At 48.8% G+C, this 22,664-nt stretch overlaps 9 protein-coding genes across 9 annotated transcripts; 4 read left to right on the forward strand and 5 right to left on the reverse strand.

The window, feature by feature from the left end:
• Window positions 1-20: 20 nt before the first annotated feature.
• Window positions 21-3,437, forward strand: J4E92_008568 (uncharacterized protein; the record flags this gene model as incomplete). The annotated part of the gene is made up of 4 exons (XM_051499919.1): window positions 21-254; window positions 650-775; window positions 824-1,542; window positions 1,604-3,437. The coding sequence occupies 4 exons, from the start codon at window positions 21-23 to the stop codon at window positions 3,435-3,437; spliced, it is 2,913 nt and encodes a 970-aa protein (XP_051349932.1).
• Window positions 3,438-5,267: 1,830 nt separating this feature from the next.
• On the forward strand, window positions 5,268-6,075 carry J4E92_008569 (uncharacterized protein; the record flags this gene model as incomplete). The annotated part of the gene is made up of 2 exons (XM_051499920.1): window positions 5,268-5,390; window positions 5,443-6,075. The coding sequence occupies 2 exons, from the start codon at window positions 5,268-5,270 to the stop codon at window positions 6,073-6,075; spliced, it is 756 nt and encodes a 251-aa protein (XP_051349933.1).
• A 607-nt stretch (window positions 6,076-6,682) lies between these two features.
• On the forward strand, window positions 6,683-7,580 carry J4E92_008570 (uncharacterized protein; the record flags this gene model as incomplete). Its single annotated transcript, XM_051499921.1, has 2 exons — window positions 6,683-6,919; window positions 6,981-7,580. The coding sequence occupies 2 exons, from the start codon at window positions 6,683-6,685 to the stop codon at window positions 7,578-7,580; spliced, it is 837 nt and encodes a 278-aa protein (XP_051349934.1).
• A 251-nt stretch (window positions 7,581-7,831) lies between these two features.
• J4E92_008571 (uncharacterized protein) lies at window positions 7,832-8,076 on the forward strand (the record flags this gene model as incomplete). The annotated part of the gene is made up of 2 exons (XM_051499922.1): window positions 7,832-7,973; window positions 8,012-8,076. The coding sequence occupies 2 exons, from the start codon at window positions 7,832-7,834 to the stop codon at window positions 8,074-8,076; spliced, it is 207 nt and encodes a 68-aa protein (XP_051349935.1).
• Window positions 8,077-8,281: 205 nt separating this feature from the next.
• J4E92_008572 (uncharacterized protein) lies at window positions 8,282-9,232 on the reverse strand (the record flags this gene model as incomplete). Its single annotated transcript, XM_051499923.1, has 1 exon — window positions 8,282-9,232. The coding sequence occupies one exon, from the start codon at window positions 9,230-9,232 to the stop codon at window positions 8,282-8,284; it is 951 nt and encodes a 316-aa protein (XP_051349936.1).
• Window positions 9,233-10,979: 1,747 nt separating this feature from the next.
• On the reverse strand, window positions 10,980-12,524 carry J4E92_008573 (uncharacterized protein; the record flags this gene model as incomplete). Its single annotated transcript, XM_051499924.1, has 1 exon — window positions 10,980-12,524. The coding sequence occupies one exon, from the start codon at window positions 12,522-12,524 to the stop codon at window positions 10,980-10,982; it is 1,545 nt and encodes a 514-aa protein (XP_051349937.1).
• A 642-nt stretch (window positions 12,525-13,166) lies between these two features.
• Window positions 13,167-14,128, reverse strand: J4E92_008574 (uncharacterized protein; the record flags this gene model as incomplete). The annotated part of the gene is made up of 2 exons (XM_051499925.1): window positions 13,167-13,541; window positions 13,592-14,128. 2 exons carry the CDS (start codon window positions 14,126-14,128, stop codon window positions 13,167-13,169), a joined length of 912 nt encoding a protein of 303 aa, XP_051349938.1.
• Window positions 14,129-14,433: 305 nt separating this feature from the next.
• On the reverse strand, window positions 14,434-15,462 carry J4E92_008575 (uncharacterized protein; the record flags this gene model as incomplete). Its single annotated transcript, XM_051499926.1, has 1 exon — window positions 14,434-15,462. The coding sequence occupies one exon, from the start codon at window positions 15,460-15,462 to the stop codon at window positions 14,434-14,436; it is 1,029 nt and encodes a 342-aa protein (XP_051349939.1).
• A 471-nt stretch (window positions 15,463-15,933) lies between these two features.
• On the reverse strand, window positions 15,934-16,957 carry J4E92_008576 (uncharacterized protein; the record flags this gene model as incomplete). The annotated part of the gene is made up of 2 exons (XM_051499927.1): window positions 15,934-16,665; window positions 16,721-16,957. 2 exons carry the CDS (start codon window positions 16,955-16,957, stop codon window positions 15,934-15,936), a joined length of 969 nt encoding a protein of 322 aa, XP_051349940.1.
• Window positions 16,958-22,664: the final 5,707 nt, after the last annotated feature.

The raw sequence follows: 22,664 nt of genomic DNA on the forward strand, positions 1-22,664 counted from the left end.
TATGACTTCTAGAGTACGCAATGGCAGGTCCAGCCAAGAAGCGCGCGCAGGCCGAGAAGCAGTCCAACGGCTCGTCCAATGGCTCCTCCTCTGAGTCTCGCGACCCTACTCAGCGCTCCGCTCCGAAGTCCATTCCCCGTGTCGACGGCAACCGCGATCCTAACGTCCGGGCTTGCGTTGACTACACCGACCCCCGAGACCTCAAGAACATCTCCGATTTCCTTGGTATTGCCGGTTGGTACCAGGCTCGTGGTGTAAGTACAAACACTCCTCTGTCTCAGGCCGCATGAACATCTTGCATGTATCCTTCGTGCAAACACACCTCCCCGCACTGCCCAAATGCAAACAGCTTCGGGCTCGCATCCTACCGAGATTGGTATGGCTACGCTCTCTAGGCTGTGAGCATAAGAGCTACATCTCCGTGTGGCTTCCCTTCTCTCATCTTTACCCTCATTCTTATTCAAAACACCATTTGGATTCTGTTATCTTCCACTCCCACCATCCATTCACATTATCTTCATACTCCCAATTTCCCTCATTTCCCATCTTCATCATGGTTGACCAGGACGCCGCTCCCCATCGCTTCTACCAGGACACCAGCCTCTACACTCCGAGGCACAACAATATTCTCTTTGCTAACGACCATCAGCTCACCATCCCGGGCTCTCTTCCTCAACGTCCCAAGAACTTCAACCAGTTCGGCAAGGCCGCCAACATCGTGCTCAACACCTTCAACGTCGTCAAGGCCCCCGACACCGTCGTCCATCAGTATGATGTAAGTTTTCCTGTCCCCCAAGTTTGACTTAATACTAACTTCTACAAGCTCAACTACAGCGGCGACGCCCTCGACTACACCAAGCGTGTCCTACTGAAGAAGATCTGGAACTCCCCTACTATCAAGGCCGAGCTTGGTGAACCCGCCAACCTCTGGGTCTGGGACACCAACAAGCTGGCTTGGTCCGGTAAGCGTCTGCCCCGTGACGATACCCGCATCACTGTCGACCTCGATGAGGAGGAGGGCCGTCCTACCAAGCCGGGAGCGCGTGGCAACAAGCACACCATCCACGTCCGCTGGACTCGTAAGGTCGACTTCATCAACTTGAACGCTTTCCTCGATGGCCAAGCTTCTTGGTCTAACGAGTGTATCGACACGATCAACTTCCTTGACCATGTCATGCGCGAGTGGCCTTCTCAGCAGTACACTCAAATCAAGAAGTCTTTCTTCCAGCGCGGAGAAACCCGCTTCGACCTTGGCGGTGGTGTTGAAGCCTTCAAGGGTGTCTTCGCGTCCCTTCGCCCCGTTTTGGACGACAAGTTCAAGAAGTCACTGTCGGTCAACGTCGATGTCGCCAACGGCACCTTCTGGCGTGCTCAAGAGCTCACCCGCGCTATTGGCCAAGTCTTCAACTGTAACCCGCCTCAGTTCGCCACCATGTACAAGAACGCCACTCGTGACTGGAAGGGCTCCATGCTCAAGAGGGACCTCCGCAAGTTCAAGAAAGTAGGTGTATCTACGACACATACTAAGGAGCCTACGCAATGGTAAGTTGTTCTTTTCGGTTTGCCGACTACATACGCGTGGTGTACTAACTTTTGATCTCAGGACGATCGATGAATTCGTCAACTTGGACGCTTCCCAGGCGACTTTCCCGGATCCCGATGACCGCTCCAAGAAGATCTCGGTTGCTCAGTACTTTAAGAAGAAGTATGGCGTCACTGTCATGGCTGGTCTGCCGGTAGTCAAGATGACCAAGAAGATCCGCAAGGAGCCTGTCTATATGCCTGTCGACGTCCTGAAGATCGACGGCAACCAGCGCTACACCACCAAGCTCAGCGATACCCAGACGTCCCAAATGATCAAGTTCGCCGTCACCCTTCCCAAGGAGCGTTGGGCCGCTGTTCAGCAGGGAGTAAAGTTGCTCAACTGGCAGAATGACCCCTACCTCCGCCACTACGGCCTGAAGGTTAGCTCCGCGCCTGCCAAGGTGACAGCTCGTATTCTCCCTTCGCCCACCGTTCACTTCGGCGCCGGTTCCAAGGAAGCCACCATCAAGCCTGCGGACATGATCGCCGGTCGCTGGAGGCTGGACGGTCGCAAGTTCGCCATGAACAACAAGGAGCGTCCTATCAAGGCGTGGGGTGTCTGCTGTGTCCAAGGTCGTGGCAGCCCTCCCCCTCAAGCCATTGAAGCCTTCTTCCAGAAGTTCGTCCAGATCTACGAAGCCCACGGTGGACTTGTAGCCGCGCACCCTCAGCATGGCAAGAAGCCATGGATGGGTCCCGGTAACCTTGCTGATGGTGGTGAGATGATCCAGAAGGTCTGGAACCAGACTGGCAACAAGTACGCCATGCCACCTAATCTGCTCTTCTTCGTCGTCAACGACCGCAATGTCGACGTCTACCGTCGCATCAAGAAGTCTTGCGACATTCGATTCGGTGTGGCTTCGCAGGTTCTCCAGGCCAAGCATGTCATGTCTGCTTCGCCCCAGTATATCTCCAACGTCTGCATGAAGGTCAACGCTAAGCTTGGCGGAGCTACTTCGGTTGCGAAGTCTCAGCTCATTCCCAAGGTTGCCCCGAAGTCAGCATCTATTCCCACCATGGTTGTTGGCGCCGACGTCTCTCACCCTGCTCCCGGAGCCGCTTCAGGTGAGGCTGCATCCTTCGCTGCCATTACGGTATCCGCCGACGTCCACTTCGCCAAGTACTGGGCTGAGGTTCAGACCAACGGTAACCGCGTGGAAATGGTCACAACCTCCAACATCAACGACCACTTCGGGTTCATGGCCAAGAACTGGATGCAGAAGATCGGCCAGGGCAAGCCTCCTCAGCGTGTACTCTATATTAGAGATGGCGTGAGCGAGGGACAGTACGCCGCTGTCCTTGAGGAAGAAGTCCATGACATGAAAGAATGCTTCAAGAAGCTGGGCTGCAAGGAGATCCCCAAATTCACCGTCGTCATTGCTGGTAAGCGCCACCATATCCGCTTCTTCCCTGAGGCTGGCAAAGGCGACCGCAATGGCAACCCTCTTCCCGGTACTTTGGTAGAGACTGGCTGCACCCATCCGTTCGAGTTCGACTTCTATCTCTGCGCCCACGTTGCCATCAAGGGTACAGCTCGCCCCATCCACTACCAGTGCATCCTCAACGAGGGTGAGTGGCTGTCGGCCGAGCTCCAGCAGTTTATCTTCGAGCACTCATACCACTATGTCCGCTCTACTACTCCGGTGTCCCTGCACCCTGCGGTCTACTACGCCCACTTGGCTGCCGACCGTTCCCGTGCTCATCTCAACGACAACCCGGTCTCGTCTGGCAAGAAGGAGTCCAAGGCCGACCAGCAGTCTTCCACTGGTTCATCCAAGCAGAACGTCGAGATCGCTCCGTTGATGCCGATGCAGAACGCACGCGGCCTCAGGGATGTTATGTGGTACATCTAAGGAACGAAGAGAGGTCAAGCCGGTCGGTAGTGCTGGATAGGATGGCTTCACTGGTTCGAAACACGATGGAGGACTCGGTTGCGACGATGGCGTGAATCTGTTCACGGCGCATCAAAAGTCGGTGATTCGGTGTCCTCTTCAATCTTTCCTTGCGATATCCATATTTCATGGTCCTAGCGAGGACATCTCATGATCTTAGGTAGTATGCCTCGCCCGTCAGCGGCCTCGCAGAATCAATATGGTATGAAATAACTCCTGCTGCTTTGCGACGTTGTGATGTTGCGCATACGTGCTCAGCTTCTCGCATTTTTTAACATGCCCACGAACTATCGGCCAGATCAGTTTGATACAGTGTCCATCGCCGGAACTGAGTTGAGTGTCTAAGAGGAGACCGTCCATAGGCTCAGCCTAGATTTTACCTTGCTCTTCACGATCCGAAGGCTAAACTACCGCAGGCTCTGACTGCCGGGTGCTTAGCAGAAGTATAGCCACGGCCTTGACAATCCAAAAACGGCGCCTGACCCTGAGGCGAGCTTCCAATCAGCCTAAATAGCTGTTGTATCGATCAAGTGGCCACGAGCCCCGGAGAGTCGATGCGCATGGAGATCTTCGTTTGCTCTCGTTGCGATCGGGTACAAGCTGTTAATTTCACGAGGAAACGCGGCCACGAAGTCGAAGATCGCAGAGCTTGCAACTTTGCGCCGAAGAATGGAAGTCGTACTCGTCGGGCTAATGGAGAGGACTCGCGTATTGTATGGAATAATAGAACAATGAGAGCCGGAGTAGGAGTACAAGGAAGCCTGTAGTATGTGTTTCCAGGCTTCGACACAATTGCAGATGCCTGGTTGACACTGGGTAGATCGACACAGACAGATTGCTGCCTGTTGTTATTGCGAAATCGTGTGCGAAGGTCAAGAAGCACTTTGAAGGCAGGCAGAAGACGACAGAGGCACTTCTGGCTTGCTGGGCGCGCCGCGCATCACGAAGCGCGATACCAGAGGACTTTGCGCTCACGGCGATAGGACCATTATGAGCCTCCTATCACAGCTTCAGCGAATGCGAAACGACGATGGCAGGGTATTTACATACTCGATCGAGTCCCGGGCGCAACATCACATGCAGGCAAGAGGTATGTACCGTCCAATATATTTACCTTCGCTCCACCAGCGCAAAGCGCAGAAGAGAAGGGGGTAAGCGAACGCATAATCATTCTAACCTCCATTTTCCCCTCCAAATCTTCATTGATGGGAAGACACAGAGTGAATAATGGGGTGTTCAGTTTTAATGAACAGAAGAGGATCGCGCGACGCGTTGATTTTGATGGCTGCGAAGATTTCGGATGACTAAGGGGCGCTTGCAGGGTTGGGGTTAGCAGCAAAGCAGGGGTCATGTGAGCGAATCAAGGCTGGCGCGTTGGGTGTGACGAGTATGGTGGGGCAGGGGATTTTGGGCGGCGGCGCGGGGTTTTGTTGTCGGCCTGTGGGAGTGACTCTTTGCAATATTGAGGATCAAATTGAAGTTCTGGGCGTATCAGGTGAATAAAGACTTTGTAGGCGGCGAACAACGTGGGGTGGGAAGCTAACAACCTGTAGTTTGATAGACCTGCACTCTCACACCCGCCCTTGTGAACGGAGATCCTTACACAAACGCACCTTACCCACTCTCCACTAAAGCTTCCCACGGTTCGGACTACTGCGAGAAGAACTACACACTCAACCGCAACCCCAAACCCTTCGATACCGACAAAGTCCCTCGATCAGCATACGGACTCGACCTGCAAGCAGTCACCGAACACTTTCCACTTCTCTACAAACAACTCAGACACACAACATGTCTTCAGCAGGACGTGGCCGCGGCGGCAAGTTCAACAAGGTCAAGCGCGGAGGCGGCAAGAAGTTCTCACGCGACCTACAACCGCTGAACGCAGATGGCGAGGTCGTTGGCATGTGGGGTGTAAGTACCTGATTTACCAAAGTCGCAGAGACTTTCTAACAAATAACCGCAGGAACAACCCGACAAGGTTGACGAAGAGTCCTCTGAAGAGGAAGAATCCTCCGAGGAAGAGTCTGGCGACGAGGACGGCAAGCCCGCACAAGAAGAACTGACGCGCGAGCAGCGTCGCGAACTCGCAAAGAAGCGCAAGGCGGCCGCGATCGCGAAGAAGTCACAGAAGACCCCTGAGGCAGGCGACATGCCCACCGACTCCTCCGAAGAGGAAGACGACGATATGCCCGCGAACCCAAACCACACTGCGAAAGCCCGTACACAAGCCGCAAAGGCACCTGTCGACCCAGACGCTGAGCCCGCTGCTGCCGCTGCTAAGGGCAAAGGCAAGCAGCAAGACCTGTCTCAACTCTCTCGCCGCGAGCGTGAGGCTCTCCAGGCACAAGCCAGCAAGGACCGATACGATAAACTACACGCTGAAGGCAAGACCGAGCAGGCTCGTGCCGATCTGGAGCGCTTAAAGCTGGTCCGCGAGCGTAGGGATGCCGAGGCGGCGCGGAAGAAGGCTGAGGCCGAGGAGCGTGCTGAGCTGGAGAAGGAGAAGAAGGAGCTCATGGACCGTGAGAACAGGCGGCGGGAGCAGGCCAAGGGCAAGGCGGACCGTCTTGCTAAGGGCGGCAAGAAGAAGGCCTAAGTCTGACAGTTATTGTTAGGCTTGGAGCTTTCGCGACGTTACCAGTTACCTCTGCGACGCCCGGATGCCAGTATACGTGTGCGAACGCACTCCGTTCCACGCTTGCGGTTCGCGCGGTTCGCGCACGGCGTAGCCACTTCGAGCTACTGGTCGATGCTCATGATGCGATGATAGAATCAAGTACAGGACGGCGGCATGGTGTATACCATGTAGCCTGCTGGATGTTCCAAAGAAGAAACAAATGTGATCCAAGTTCACGAACCATGAACATCGTTTTGCTTGCCGTGAACAAATGTACCAAGACTGAGAACATGCACGCCATGTGACTGATACACAATATATCCCACTCAGGTAGCCCTTATGCTGCACGGCCTCTCGAAGTTTCGAAAGCACATACGAGTTCGTATGCTAAGCCGTGAGCCCTCAAGCCGCCCTTGTGCTTCCCCGCGAGTTAGTGTCTCGCCTCGCGAACGCGAAGGTTCACGACTTCGTCATCACTCCCTCCACTATATGAACATCGCAATGGAGCCACTGATGCTTCTCATCATGCGCATACACGCGCAGTTCCTCTCGCACTATTGCCCATCGCGTTACGACTCTGTCGAGCATGGCTGAACCAATACCTGCTGAGGAGCAATCCAACTTCGAAACCTTCCGCGACTGCTTGAGTGAACCCGTCCTCAAAGCCCTGGCTGCACCGATCGAGAAGCCTAAACCGAAGAAGAAGAGACATGCGAAGAAGGGGTCGAAGGATGGGAAGGATGAAGTCGTGAAGCAGGAGGCCATACCAACGATGGTGGAAGCCCAAGAAACGGATGCGGAAGACCTGGGCGAATTCATAGAGGTATACCATCTCTACAAACATAAACACACCTACCCTAGAACCTTAATAACAAGAAGAAAAGTACCTAAGCACCCTAATCTTTCCCTTCCTACCCGCCGAACTACGCACGCTCACGCACTCGATCTTCAAAGACTCACCGACCCTCCAAGACCTCTACACGACGCCCCTCTCCTCCTCAACCTCCACCACCCTCCTGCACACCATCCCACCCACCGCAATCGACAGCCTAGAAAGCTACGGCCTCCTCCCACCCACGTCCGACACCATCGACCAACACAACCTCCTCACACCGCTCCTCACAACGTACATCTCCGCCGTCACCGCCCCGCCCCCAATCTGGAGCAGCACGCGCGCCACCGCCTGCGAGCTCTGCAGCAGAGACTGGGTGCCCTTGACATACCACCATCTCATTCCCAAAGCGGCGCATGCGCGCGTGCGGAAGCGGGGGTGGCATACAGAGGATAAGCTGAATAGTGTGGCGTGGCTGTGTAGGGCTTGTCATAGTTTTGTGCATCGGTTGGCGGGGAACGAGGAGTTGGCTAAGAATTTCTATACGGTCGAGTTAATACAGGAGGGTGGGGTGGAGGAGGACGTCGAGAAGAGGGAGAGTGTTGAGGGGTGGGTTAAGTGGGTTGGGGGTGTTAGGTGGAGGAGTCGATAGGAGGTGGGAAGATGTAAGGGCGTTGGATACGATGTTCTGAAGTTGTTTCTCGAACGCTTTGGAGTACTTGTTGTATTGTCCCTGGATAGATGCGCGACACTCTTTGGGTTGCGAGTACCATGGGACGGAGGCCTCGCTTCTCTGTATTCTGCCACCACTTTCGTGCTCTATCTCATATTCACGTCTCCGTCGCACACTTCCTGTCCTCTTTTTCATGCGTATCGACAGCTGATATCTCACGTCAAGCGACCATGCTGCCACCCTTCGTCTACTCCGTCTTCCGACTCACGGTCTACCCCATTTTCATTGCCCTCATCACGACCGTAACGGCTATCGTCACCATGGACCCATTCAAGAACACCACACTTCAGTACTTCGCTATTGGAAACATCGGTGTAGCGTTATGGGGTGTACTTGCGGGAGCCCTATAGACCATGAGAAGGAGCAGCAAATGAGAAGAGAAGTCACAAGAGCAAAGAAGCAAGCGGAGACATGATTGTGGTGTGATAAAAATGGTATCGATTCATCCATCAGAGGTCAAGTCAACCAGACGACCTCTGGAAAGCACATATGCACGCTAAAATGAGGATATACAACGGGTATCCAGCCCTCAAAACGCCGGTGTCGATATGCGACAATGCCTAATCCAAACACATGTAATCGTTGATACAAATCTCTCAAGTCCAGCTTGGGGATGATGATTATAATGGCGCGTCGTCCAGGAATCCCTTCTCGACTTCGTCCTCAAAGATCGAATATGAACGCCCGCGCTCGCTCATCTTGTTCTCCTTCTTTCTCGCATCGAGACTTGCGCGAACATGTTTGAGGAAGGCCTCAGTGCTTGGGTCGCTTGGTGTACGGTGGAGTTCGCAAGGCATGTTCGATGCGTTCGCGACGGGTGCTGGTGCGATGATGTTGGAAGACGTGGTCGCTGAAGTCTTTGCCTTTCGGTCCACGGTGCATAGTCTCTTCGCAGACTCCCTGAACTTCTTGAAGGGGTCTTCGACTTTGGTCTCAAGCTTCTCGAGCTTGTGTAGCATCTGGAACTCCTCGCGGACTCGTCGTGCTGCCCACTCGCCGGCAGGGAAGGATCTTCGTCGTTGAGTGGTGGCGAGGTAGTCGTGGTATGTGTCGCTACTTAAGCGAAGCTCGAACTCGCTTGCTGGGTTGCTATGTGTGGGAGCAGAAACAGGCGCGGGAGCAAGTATGGGTTCCGGTGCGGTGGGAACAGGTGTGGAGCTGAAGTCGACGAGTTGACCTGGATGCACTTCACCCGTGCTGTCACACCGTGTGGATGGCGCCAATACTGTCAAGGTCTTCTCGGTACTGTTCTTCTCGGAGGCGAACAGAGCTTCAGCATCTGTCGCTCTTGAATCGACTCTTTGTCTCTTGCAGCTTTCCTCCATGCCCGACCTTGGAGAGCCAGAAGCCGACGATATGGACGTTCGTGGGCTGACGTCAGGGGAGCGATCTTGACTCTTCCGCCGAGACCCAAAGCCAAAGCTGAAGTTCATGTTGAAGATCTGACTTGCCCGGCGACGACGCTTCTTCTTGAGGTTTGGGAATGACCATGGAGCAGCGCTCTCTGGTTTCGATGCCATAGGGCCGGAGTGAGGCAGTAACGATGGGAGTGGTCTGCTTGTGACTGCCATCTTGGAATGGTTTGGAGTTGAAGGTGTGAGTGGCGTAAGGGGTTGGAACGGGTTGGTGAAGTGCAAGTTGTTGTTGTGGTTGTTGTTTGGTCCTTGCTTGGTGACTCTCGGTAACGGGAGTGTACGATGTATGTTCTGTTGTGGAGGATAATAGAGTTGCAAGTTTCGTGCTACCTGGCTCGCGGCGGTTGTCTCACTGGATAAGTAGGCGTCTCGTGTGAATGCATAGAACAAGTCATCTTGCAGGGTGTGTTCACGAGGCGCTGGTCGTGGGAGACGTGGGTCCGCGAAAGGCGATGCCGGCGAAGTGTTGGTCGAGGTTTGCTGCACGGGGAAATTCGGAAAAGGGCTGGTTTGTACTGGCCATGGGGGCGTGGTGCAGTCATATGGTGTTGGCGCGAACATTTGACCTGTGATCGCGTGGGTGTGGCCTCGTGCCGAGCACGCGGATGTGACTCCGAAGTTTTCCCGATAGCGGATTGGAGTTGCGGTGTGGAGCTGGTAGTCGCCAGCCATGTGTTGGTGATTTGATGGTGTCTCGGCAAGCGAGGTCCGGTGAGGAAATGTGCTGGACTATCTGCTATGTTTAAAGATCGTCGCCTGGGAGGTAGCCGCGGTAGCCAGAGATAACGATTTTGTGTCCTCTTGACCGCTGAAGTCGACTCCACGTTATATACCGCCTGTTCTGCATCATGGCATCTGCACGAGCTCGCCGATGAAAAGACTCACCGCGCCGGTACACTTGCCCGTGCACCGCCCCTCAACCTGCGCATTTGCGTGCCTCGACACTGACAGACCCGGATATTCCAAAAAGATAGAAAAACAACCTCCCCACGGGTCCTGTCATCATACATCACTCTTACACCTCATGCCACCGTACCTGCGGGCCCACACGCCCTCTGCCAGCGGTACAACCAACAGCACACCGCACATCGTGACCAGGTCCCACGCAACTCTGCGACACTAGCTTGATGACGGCGCGCTGTTGGTGAAGTTGATCGCTGGTTGGTTGCGGGGGCGCGACGTGCCGTTTGGCACCCGTGGGTAAGATGTGCGTCGGATTGTGGGTGAACCGTGGGCGGCAGACCGAGATCGCCGACTAGTGAAGTTTGGCATTGAGATCCAGGGTCCATGACAGATCTCAACGCATCTAGATCTGAACGCCTTAGTGCGCAGCATGAACCATCGCGGAGAACAGCATCAAAAGCAACTTGCGAACTGAGAGTTGTTATAGAAACAGCGGAGATGCAGGAGACGCGTGCTGATCCTTTCATCTCAGGTACCAAGATCTGAGCTCGCTTCTCGCCGAGCCGTACCGGGTGGCCTCCCAGTCAGAACATAGCTGTGAGCTAGTATTCAGGAGGCTGTGTATGGAGCTGAGCGGACGAGCGCATCAGGGTGACTCCGTGAACACGTCGTGCCTTCTTCAAAATTTCATGTGCCGAGGTCAACTTGTCGTACCTTGGGCGAACCAGCAAAAAGCATCGTGGATGTTGACGACCTTCTAGATCAGCAGTGCAGGTCTGGTGACGCACTCTATCCATAAAATTTGATATACATTTACTTGAAGAGGTTGAAGATGAACTACTACACTGCCTCAATGTGTTGACTGCGTAACAACCTCGGTAGATGAGCGCGGCACAGCTAGGCCCAAGCCAACCAAGAAGCAACGAGCACGGCAGTTATTCTGTCAACACCGTGTTGATCTATGACATGCGTACCTTCATCACAACCAAAATTCACTTCCTTAGTGAGTCTTCGTCTTCGCCCTTCTCTCTAACTCCATAGCCCCAATAATCGCGCAACCAACTCCACTCCCGTCTTCTGCGCTGGTAATCGTAATCGGGCCATCTCCTCCACAGTCCTTTTCCTTCCATCCCAGCACTTCACCCAGTGCCTTAGCCCATCTCCTCTTGAATTTTGGATGCTTGTTTGCCACACTCCCGTCGGCAGCTACATGACCCTTCTCGATACTTTCCATGGTGCAGATGGCAGCTACACCACAGGCACACAGTCGCGCACCACGCACAGCGATCATCTCAGCTAGTCTACGCGAGAGCTCGATCTCGACGTCTGTGGGCTGGATCGAGAGTGTAGAGTGGAAGAGTTCGCGTGTTTTGGTGAACTTGGGCGACTCGTCGTCTTCTATCTGAGATAGGAAGCCTGTATCGATACTGTATGGCTCACGCAGCTTTTGTAGTCCCTGGTCTGAGGCTTGACTGAAAACGAGACTGCGATCGAGGAGATCTACGAGTATGAGACGAAAGATCTCGCCTAGGTACAGGCCAGCGGAGAGCTTCTCGAAAGTCTGCTCTCCAGGTCGCGGGCTCTCTGCGTCGATCTGCTCGTCGTACTTTGTCAGGGGAAGCACACGCTTGGCTTGATCGAAGGCGCCATATTCGCAATTGATCGCCATCTTCTCTTCACCCTTCGTTGCGCCGTTGTGGGATGACGCGTCTGTGATTCTGTCGTCGTTGGAGTCCAGTTTTCCAATTCTTGAGAGGCTGGCCATGAAAGCTGCATTGCAGCCAGTACCAAAAATAGCGCCAACGATCGTTTCGGGGTCATTGTAGGCGGAGGCCACCATGGCACCGACGGTATCGTTGATCACGCAAATCAACTCGACCGGTAGCTTCCTTTCTTGCAGCTTCTCTCGAAGTTGCTTCGCGGCGTCCTGGCCTTCTACGCCCTTGATGTCGAAACCCTTGGTCCATGTCTGCAGGACTGCGTGGTCGATACGTTTCTGTGTCGCTGGGTAACTGAATGTGAAACCCAATGGCATGGGCTTCTCCACGCTGTATTGCTGATCAAGCTTGTGATCCTGGATGAAGGCCGCTACCTTTTCTGTAACGAAGTTCCATAGACTATCGGCATCCCCGGTCTTCATCTCCTCTGGTAACTTGTATTGTTCTTGCTCCATGCTGTGCTTCCCATCTCCTTCTTTCCCGCCTTCATCTCCATGCAGATCTACTTTGCAAACCCTCAGATTCGTACCACCAAGGTCAATAGTCAATATCGTTCCCTTCTCTTTTCCCGAAGGCAAATTATGCACCCAGGTGATGTTCATAGGGATGCCCTCCTGCTTGTCTTTGGTAAGGCCTTCTTCCAACTCTTCTCTGAAGCGGCTGACGATCTCCTTCAGTTTAGAACCGGAGATCCAAAACTGTTTGTCGAGCCGTGAAAGTTCATCGTCCAGACTTTGTGGTAGATCGGCCATCTTCTCGAGTTCAGAGCGTTGGCGCCATGATGTATTCGCCTCCTCGTCTATGCGCCGGCCTGCAGAAGTAGACATAATGGAGATTCAGTATTTCAGAATATGGAAAAGGTGATGAGGATAGTCTCAAAGGTATTTAAAAGTGCTGTCTAGAAGCGAAGCGCATGTACAGATTGTTTTGAATTATTTTCATGTTCATATTTACTGCGCTCGACATGATGACATCACACGGCGCTTGCCACGGTCCTGACTCCTAATTCAGACATTTATCGCAATTGTAGCGGATCTTATCGTTCCTGGAGGCCTTCTTTCGTGTAAATGACGTGCGTTTGGCATAGCAGAGTGGGAGCCGCGTGGGTGCCGCGTGGGTATTGCTAAAGCCTCGGGCCGAGAACCGCCGTAAGTTTTGTTGTTGAGTGGGCCGTGGGTTAGGGGCTGAAGAAAGGCCAGAAAAGCAAGCGAGAGGTATGCGAAAATAGATAAAATTCTAATGGTATGACTGATGTGTTCGCGCTTTCTTTATGCAGCGCCCGTGGTATCGACCGAATCCTTTACTCCGTCTAATGCGTAATGTACCGTCTTGTGATTATTGTAATCGAACAAAGGAAATGGAAGTAGCTGAGAGTTCAGCAAACGAATGTTTCGACAATAGTCGTATGGCGGGCTGCCTTGTGCAACGGTGTAGCAAGACTTCCGAGTTGGTTGCGCAGTAGCTGTGGTTTACGCAGCGCACTTCTGCCCGAACATGCCATGCTCGACTCTAGCGTGATTTGTTCGGATGGTTACGGGTGCGTCGTGTGTCGCTAGATGCTCCTTCCCCTCCTTTGCCGCGGCTCTTGTGTTGAGCAGACTAAGGTATGTCTGCCAGCCAATGGCAATGACACCACCAAATATGCTTCTGTATTCTATCGGGATGTACGTGAAGCTAAATGCCGTGACCATGGGCCAGACTTTGCAGCTGTTGATCCAGCTTGTTGGCACTGTGTTCTTGATGCGTTCGACGATTTCGGGTATCGTAGCGCCGGATAGAAGCGACTGCATGCCGAAGAAGTAGGAGTTGAATAATGGTGTGAAAAACGCCTGGTTTATGAAGACCTGTTGGGTAATGAGCAAACGTTCGCAGAGGATGCAGTAGAGGCACATACTTTGGTCGAAAGCGACAGGATCTTGGATCTGTAGTTGAAGTTGTTTGACAGCCACATGAACCACTTGAACGATGGGATAGAGCTGACTCCTCCAATTATCAGCGCTCGCCCTGTTCGGGCCCAGTCACGGCCGTCGCTCCATTCTTGAACCCAGCCCTTGTCGTCCGCATCTTCTGCCACTTTGTGGGTTTCCTCGGGCGCAATGGTCTGCGCAACGAGGTCGCCGATAAAGTATATGACGAGCGAAGATATGAGTTGTGTCCTGTATGGCCTCCTTTGTTGTGCGCGACCGTATGCGCGGAAGGGTCCGACAATGGGCTGGAGCCAAAGCCAGCTTGGCCCAGGAATCGTCTGCGCATTGTCCGCGACTCTGCCTGCTGTGTTTGGCCCCGAGACATGTGGCCTGCGGACGACATTCGAGGGGTGGACGTTGATGCGTGCGCGTTCGAAGGTGCCGGGATTGCTGTTCCGAGGGGAAGGGGCGTTCGGAATGCGCCTCAAGCCGACACGGGTAAAGGCGCAGGAAGGAGCGATCATGATGGTGGTTTGTGAGCTCTCATGAGGTTGGAGAAGAACTTAAGGGGGCAGGTGAAAGTGAGGCATGTTGTGATGTTTTAAGACTTGTCAATCTCCGCAGAGGCCCAGACACGGTTGTCCGAGTGTCGGCGGCGAAATGATGAGATTCAGGGTCGTGTTGCGCAAATAGCCGGCTTAGTCAAGCATGGCATTTGACCTGGCCCGGGTGTCCCAACCCAGCCAGGTACACGCCGTGACATGCGCACTGGGGTTACCGGACCATCACACACGTGGCACAGCTGACGTCTCTGCGCCATTCACCGTCACTACCACCGGCTCCGTCTCTTTGCGTCTGGAAGCCACTCCTGAAACACTCTCCTGAGGCCCTGCCAGTCACCCTCCATGGTCTCGCGCTTCTCGTCATCCACGAACTCCGCATTGTTCATCCCACCGAAATCAATGGCCCAAGCGTTCATCTCTTCGTCAATGAGAATGTTCATCGGGTGGACATCGCCCCACACAAGGCCGTGAGCGTGGAGCTCCCGCACGATGGCTGTGAGTTGTTCTTCCCACTGTTTATGCAAATCTTGTCTGTCCTGAAGGCCAGCACTTCGCAAGTGGGTCCCCATGCTGGATGAAGTGATCAGTGTCAACAACATGCCGATGGTAGCCTCGCCCGACACCACCACACCCTGCAGTCTAGGCACTCTGAGCCGAGCTGCCAGACCGGCTTCGTCGATGCATCTGAGTACACGGAGCTCACGCTCGAATTCTGCCTCACGCAACTCCATTCGCGGTTTGAAGTAAAGCGGGACACCCTCTTCCGTTAGTACTCTGCCCTGAATCGCATCGAGGTTCTTCCCCTCATTTGCTGTGCGCGCTATCCAAACGTTGCGCGCCTCAAAGTGACGTAGTGTTTTGCATGGTCCAGGCAAGTCGGCTGTGCGCATAGGGGAGGTGAAGAAAGCTGGCGTGTACGCGCACTGGTCTTCTCCCACGATCCGTACATCCTCGTCACTGTCTCCTTGGATGAGCTCTAGATCATAAGTAGGCGAGTGGAGAAAGGCTTCAATGCTAAGGTCCTGGAGTGACGTCCGCGGAGCCAAGCTCTCAAGAAGAAATTGGCAGTATTGATGCACCAGGTCGAAAAGTGGCTTGTCCCTCGTCTTGCTCCACGAACGCCCTTTCCTAAGCTCCATCTCTTGTAGCAGCTTTCTACCAAAAATTGTGTCCTTCACTCGCGCGACGTCGACTTTGACGACGAATCGTGCGTGGCCGCGCAGCACTGTAATTTGACATGTATCTTCAGTAGCAAAACCTGAGGGACCCATGCTGATATGATAATCTTCATCCATGGTGGACTATCTCAACGCAAACGAAAAGTCCGTGTGTAGAGTTAATGTGTAAAGTGTCAGTCGCGAAGTATTGCAATTCAGGCAGCCACCTAGCCACCTGGGCAGGTACGCGAGGTTTCTCACATCACGTGTTTGGGCCACCTAGGCAGAACCAGATCCGTCACATATGAGCTGTTGACGTTCTCTTCTGACAACCGTTGAAATCACCGGAACAAGGAATAGAGTAGGTGTAGGCAAAAGGAGAGCAGCAAGACCGGTAAAGCCGAAAAGGCGTCAAATCCAATTCGTCGTGAGGATTATGTATGTACATAAGAATCGAATGCAGCGACGCTCAAGCCGCTTATTGCAGGAGGCAAAGCCTACTAAACACTAACAAAATTTTACCAAAAAGAAGTCCATCATGAACCACACACAAAGACACCAGCGAAACGTTTTCGGTGTCCTGATAACGCCCGCAGCTCAGACGAGCGCTTACAAGCACTGGGAGTACCAGTCATTCTGCTTGACGCACTTGCAGCCTGAAGCGCAGCTGGTAGCACCGCTGTAGCCCTGGCCACCGCACTGGCCGTACTTCTGAGCGGTAGCACCGCCGGCAGTAGGAGCAGGCTTAGCAACAGTGGCGAGAGTAGTCTTGGCTGTGGTAGTGGGGGCAGTAGCCTTGGTGGTGGTAGCGGCGGGTGCGGCGACCTTTGTGGTGGTAGGCTTAGCAGGGGCAGCAGGGGCAGCAGGAGCAGCAGCACCGGCACCGTTCCAGAGCTTCGGGCCCGGGATGGGGTAGCTGGAGTATGAGCCGTATAGGTTGAAGTGGACACCAGCGTCCTGAGCGCTGAGGTGACCAGGGATAGCAACACCTGCGGGCAGAGCAGTGGTACCAGAGCCACCGACCTTTACGTGGATGCACTCCTGGTAGAATTGCGCACCACCAATGCGATCACCCTCGTGGAGGGCAATGATCTCGGGGCGGATGATGTACTCGCCAGGTGCAACCTTGGGCAGAGTGAACTTGTGCTGTCCTGGCTTGCCAGTGTATGAGCCCTTGATAAGCTTGTCAACAGCCCATGATTTGCCATCGTAGCCGTCCTCGGCAATCTTTGTCCATGACATGGAAGAACCAGCCTTGGACATGTAGACAGTGATGGGTCCCATGTGGGATGGGTCGATGATGTCGTCGCTAGCGTCAGCGTTGTTGTGGTGCCATTCAACCTGGAGAAAATCGTCAGTGCTTGTTCTATTCAGAGGATATCATAGAGGTACCTACAGCAATCTCATCACCACCGTTGACGGCAACGGACTTGGAAGCCTTGATGTTGGCTACGTTGCACTCCATAGCCTTAGAGGTGACATCAACGATGGGGTTGTTGTTGGGAGGAGAGTCGATGTATCCGCCCTGAACGTTTCCGAGACCCTGGGTCTTTCCGTTGACAGAAATGCTGTAAACAGTCGTGTGGGCGCTAGCAGCACCGGCAAGAGCGAGAGCGAAGATGGAGGCCTTCATTTTGGACTAGGAACTTTGAAGTGTTGATTGGGTAGTTGAGTAATTGTTCTTATAAAGAGTGACTGTCTGAAGAGAACGACGAAGTAAAGATCGAAGAATTCAAAGACTGGAAAAGAACGTGTAGAGAACGAGTGTGTTGAGCGTCAAGCGTACCCCTTGAACGAAGGCAGGCCCTGTGGGCTTTATACTTGCTGAATCCTTCCATACACGGAGTCACTGTCCCAAGACATCGCCATCTCGCTTGGTGATTACATGTCAGTTCAGTGCTCCGCCTAAAACAGCCACCAGGAACGTGGCGGCGGTTAGACGTGCAGGCAAACATGAAATACCATCGTATCCTACGGGAGACTAGTGCTTGGAAGGGGCTAGAGCCGCCGTTAGAAGCAGCTGGGCCGTTGGGCAGAGGCTGGCGTGACAGGTGAACGTATAGCTATACCGTATGGGGCATGCAGGATCCAAGAGGCGGTGTTGCGACACTGTGCTTCCCCTGTGACGATCGGTTCTAGGTGCAGCATCTTGGGTTCTTGATTCAAGCAACATGAAACATGAGCGAGGACATCCCTTCGGATGATCTAGCAAAAATCCTTCTAGAGCCATCGAAGCCCGAGAGCCTCGGTATCGTCTTGCTAGAAGGCTCCTGACAATGAGAAAAGGCCGCTATACGGCGTTATGTACTTGACATGAAGTCGCTGTGACTGCACGTCTCGGGCCTGGAAGTACGCGGAGCAAGCATGGAATATTTCTAGCAACCCTCATCTCGGTTCAGTGTTTAGAACGCCATATCCGGCCGCCCAGAACAGTACTGAAAAGCGGCGTCAAGATGTTCCGTCATGCCGCAGACGCCCACGAAGAGTGGAAATGAGCGAGGGAGCGCGCGTCGCGTTGTCGAGAGATGTCCAATTTTTCAGGAAACGAAAGCACCAGAAGTTCGCCGGGGAATCCAGTGTGTGCGCGTCATTAGCCTTCGTGTAGAACGATCATAGTGACTGTTGTGACGATGCCGTACTGGAGTCGTTATGATCAGTTGGAGGGATTGTGCTGATCCTTGGTTGCCGCACGAGCCAACAGCACTTTCCGAGCCCGCGGCTCAGTGCCTTGGCGTTCACAAATCAACCCCGAGGACGGGACGATCGGTCCGCCCAGAACACGGATATTCAATACATACAGCAGGTTGTGTGTTTCACGACAACTACTTCATGCAAGCCTCAGGGCGAAATCAAGGTGTGCGCTGGCTGAGCAGGAATGTCCTCCCTCTTCCTGGACGTTCAGATCCGACGCGCCCCTTTGATGCACACCAGATGGTGCAAGGAATGGAGAAGGGGGCACCACGACTAGTTAGGGGGTGGTGATGTTACTATTCATTGTTCGAATTATCACCGTGTACTTCGTGGCGTCGCAATAGATGTCGTGGATGACATCTAGCCATGATTGTGCTAGGTCGCTGAGAGCTCTGCACGGAAGCAGCCCAGCAAGATCTTAGCCACCATCAAACCGCTCTTCACAGCTTACCAGACCATACACTTTCAATGAATTGGCTCTCCTTCCTTTCTTGTCGAGCGAGCTTCTGGTGGACATCTCACCCGTGGACTCAACAACTTCAGGCCCAGTGCAAGTAGGCTCGAAGGCCAGGGGTTCTGACTCCAGGGAAGCGTTGAGCGGCAAACGGGGACCGCTAAACATCAATGTGATGGGGCAATGTAAGCCATGCGATGTGTCCAAGGACGAGAAGCAACTTTTGACGTATGGGCAAGGACGTAGCGCGGCACTTTGTAGATGGAATCGCGGTACGGCGAAAGCCGCGATAACTGACATAACGCTCTCCGGCACATAGGGGAACAAAACATGAAAGCAAGCGCGAGCGACGCGAATGCCGCTTAGAGATAAAGAGTAAAGTTTTACCGCGCGCGGCAAAATCCTTGTATTTACTAATTATTACTTATTAGCTTAATTTACGTACTAGTAGAGCTTAAGCTACTTACTTAGAAGAAGTAGTCTTTTAAATAATTATAACTATTATAATAACTACTACTTATAACTATAGCTTTAGCTAAGTTAATTAAATTTATATATAATAAAACTCTTTACTATTTATTCTATTTTTTTTATATTTACTACTTTATCTTTATAGCTTAAAACTAGTTTTATATTAACTACGCTAGCTTTATAAGTTATAAGGTTTTATCTAAATAAGCTATATTTATACTAACTTTTTACTTTAAAGCTTACTTTTTAATTTTTTACTTCTTTACTTATACTACTATAATTTAGTAGTTAATAAGCTAGTAATAATTTATAAGTTCTTTTTTACTTTTTTTCTAGTTTTTTATTTTAAAGCTTATTAATTCTAATTATATTTTTATTCTTTACTTTAGAGTTTAGTATAATATTTTTACTTTTAGCTATAACTTCTAAATTTATAAGCTTTTTTTTTTACTTTTTTAGTAGCTACTTTAAGTAGTATAAAGTTAGCTTTTAATTTTTAGTTTATATACTATATTTTACTACCTACTTACTTACTTTTTACTTTAAACTTTATACTTTATAAGCTTTACTTTCTCTTTTTTAGCTTCTTTCTTACTTTATACTAACTACTTTACTTTTTAGACTTAGCTTTACTTTTAGTAGAACTTCTACTAAGATTTATAGCTATATTATAAACTACTTTACTATCTAACTAGCTACTACTTTAGCTATTAAGATTTTAAGCGCGTTTAGCTTAAGTAGTAATAGTACTAATACTACTATAAATAACTTTAGTAAAAATAATAATACTATACTTAAAACTAGTAAGAGCGTTCTAGATACTATTAAGACTAGTAATATTAAGGTTACGTAAGAAGATAATATAAGAGTCTTATAGAGATTAGATAATTAAAGTATATAGAGATAATAAAGTTATTATAGTAGAGAGCTTTAGAAGAAGCTATTAGAGGTAAATATATATAGTAGAGGTATTAGTCTAATATTAGGCTAATAGAGCTCTAGGCCTAGAACTATTATATATTCTCTCTCTAAAGCGCTTAAAGTTCTATCTAAGTATAAACTTAGAAAATAAGAGCGCCTCTTAATAAGAATACCTAAATAATTATAAATAGTAAGACTATTACTACTCTATAGGCTAGAAGCGCGTTGCGTAATCTATATTATAAAGTATTATTATCTCTTAAGCTACTAGAGTGCTATAGAGAATACTATTCTAGCTAAAGCTAATAGATAGTAAGTAGAGTAGTAGACTATCTTATAGCTACTAATAGCTATAAAGGCTAAAGTTAAGTAAAAATATATATTATAATTAGCCTAGTAGGCTTTAATAGTAATATAGCTAGAGAAGTTTTTAAATAACTAGCTAGTCTTTTCTAAGTACTTAAAGTCTAATAGCTAGAGTAAAGTAATAGTAAGCTTTTTATTATTATTATAGTTATAGAATATAATATATAGTTCTAGGTAGCTAGAATTATAATTATAGAAGTTTTATATAGACTTCTTATATTCTCTTAGATTACTATAAGTCTACTAAGAGTCTAACTAATTATTACTAACCTAAACTATCTTATACTATAATAGTTCTTATTTACTAGTATATAAGTTAACTATATTATATTAGATGTAAGAGTCTATAATCTAAAAGATAATAAACTTAGTAACTCTATTATTAGCTAAATAGACTTTAGAAAAAGTAGTATTACTAAAATAGACTTAGCTAGAGAGAGTGTTATTCTTATATAGTTATAGTAACTAAAAGTAGAATATAAAGAATATAGCTTTAAGCTATAGTAAGAGATCTAATTTATAAGCTATATTATTAATAATATAAGTAACCTAATATAGCTTTATATTCTTATAGTCTAGAGACTTAACTAAGCGCTCTATCTTAATATACTTTATATTAAGTATTACTTACTTACCTAGCGTAAACTTAGATACTAGTAATTAGTTAGTATTTATAAACGCTTTTATTTTATCTTACGCCTATAGTATCTACTATTATAAGAAGTTATAAGTAGTGTTAATACGTTTAGTAAGCGTGTTAGCGTTACGCTATTATTAGATAATAGTAAGTATATTACTAAGAGAGTAGAGTTAGTGTATAGGCTCTAGCCTAGATCTTAGCTACTAGCTCTTTATAGTAAGAAATAGAGATAAGCTTATAGTAGCGCTTATTACTAAGTTAGCTTTAAATTCTACTAATAGTAGTAACTAGGCCTAGTTATTCTATAGATAATTAATAAAGGCCTTTAAGTACTACTTTAGATTAGCGTTAGCATTCTCTATTTAACTATTAGTCTTTAAGTAATATATAGTAGATAGCTTAAACTAGGTTTCTATATAGTTATAAAAGTAAAACTAGAAGTATAAAGTAAATTAACACTCTTAGTTAGAGACAACGCTCTTTAGGTATCTTTTCTTCTTTTAGATATACTCTATAAACTTATCTATAACTATAAATACTTCTATATTCTTTATAGTAATAAACTTCTTAAGCTTTAATAGATAGTTAATAATAACTATAATATAGTAGTAGAAATATCTATACTACACTAAAGTAGAGAGAGGCGTAATAAAGTTAATAGAGATATTATTCTAATACTATATAAAGATAAGTAAAGAATAGAGCAAGCTATACTTTATAGTATAGTTAACCTTAGTCTAATAATATACTAAGTAGCTATTAGTAAAGCGCGTAATAGTGTTAGTTATACCTTACTAGTAATACTACTTACTAACCTACTAGTACGTAGTAGTCTATCTACTATATTCTCTAGGTAGACTATTATAAAAATACTTAATAATTCTAGTGCGTAGCTTCTTACTAAAAAGTATTACTAGGTAACTATTACCTATAAAGAGCTTACTATTATTACTAACTTCTAGGTTAGCTAGCTCTATACGTATGCCTTCTATAATAAGATAATAAAAGATATAGTAGTTATTAGTAGTAAGAGCTACCTTAATATCTCTAAGTCTAGAGTTACTAAGATATAGTTTGTATAAGACCTTCTTAAGTAACTAGGTATTAGCGTTATCTAGATTATTATAGAGGTTATAGCTACTTTTAAGTAAGAAATACGTAAGCCTAATAAGTAGTATTACGCTAGAGAAAGTAGCCTCTTTATCTATCTTCTAGATAAGTATAAGTATAGATCTAAGGTTATAGTTATTATCTCTTAGGTATACGCTAGTAAGCTAGATAGTAGCGTAACTACCTCTATTAGAAGAATAATAGCTCTAGACCTAGTAGTTATTACTAAGAATAGTCTAATACTAGTGCTAGACCTAATTATCTATAATCTTATTAGAAAGATTACTAGTATAGCGCGTAAAACTATCTAGCTTAGTATCTTACTTACTAGGCTAGTAAGTAATTTTAAAATTAAACTTCTCTATAAATTCTATCTAGTAAACTTACCTATAGTTAAGAGTTTATTTAGTATAAAAGTACTCTAATTCTTAATAGTTAGTAAGAATATTAATATTAGTAGAAACTCTAGCTAGCTTAAGGCGCTATTCTTTAAAGGCTTACATAACTATAAGAAGTTTCTTATTATAGATTTTATAGTTATACTCTATAGGTATTATCTTCTTAGATAAATAGGTAATAGGCCTAACTATTCTATTAACTTATACTTAAGAAAGAACTACTATATATATATAGTTAAATATATTAGTCTCTACTATATACTTTAAGTTAAGATTAAAGTACGTAAAA

Source organism: Alternaria infectoria, assembly GCF_024043175.1.
Source record: "Alternaria infectoria strain BMP 0036 chromosome Unknown scaffold_17, whole genome shotgun sequence".
Classification (NCBI taxonomy): Eukaryota; Fungi; Ascomycota; class Dothideomycetes; order Pleosporales; family Pleosporaceae; genus Alternaria; species Alternaria infectoria.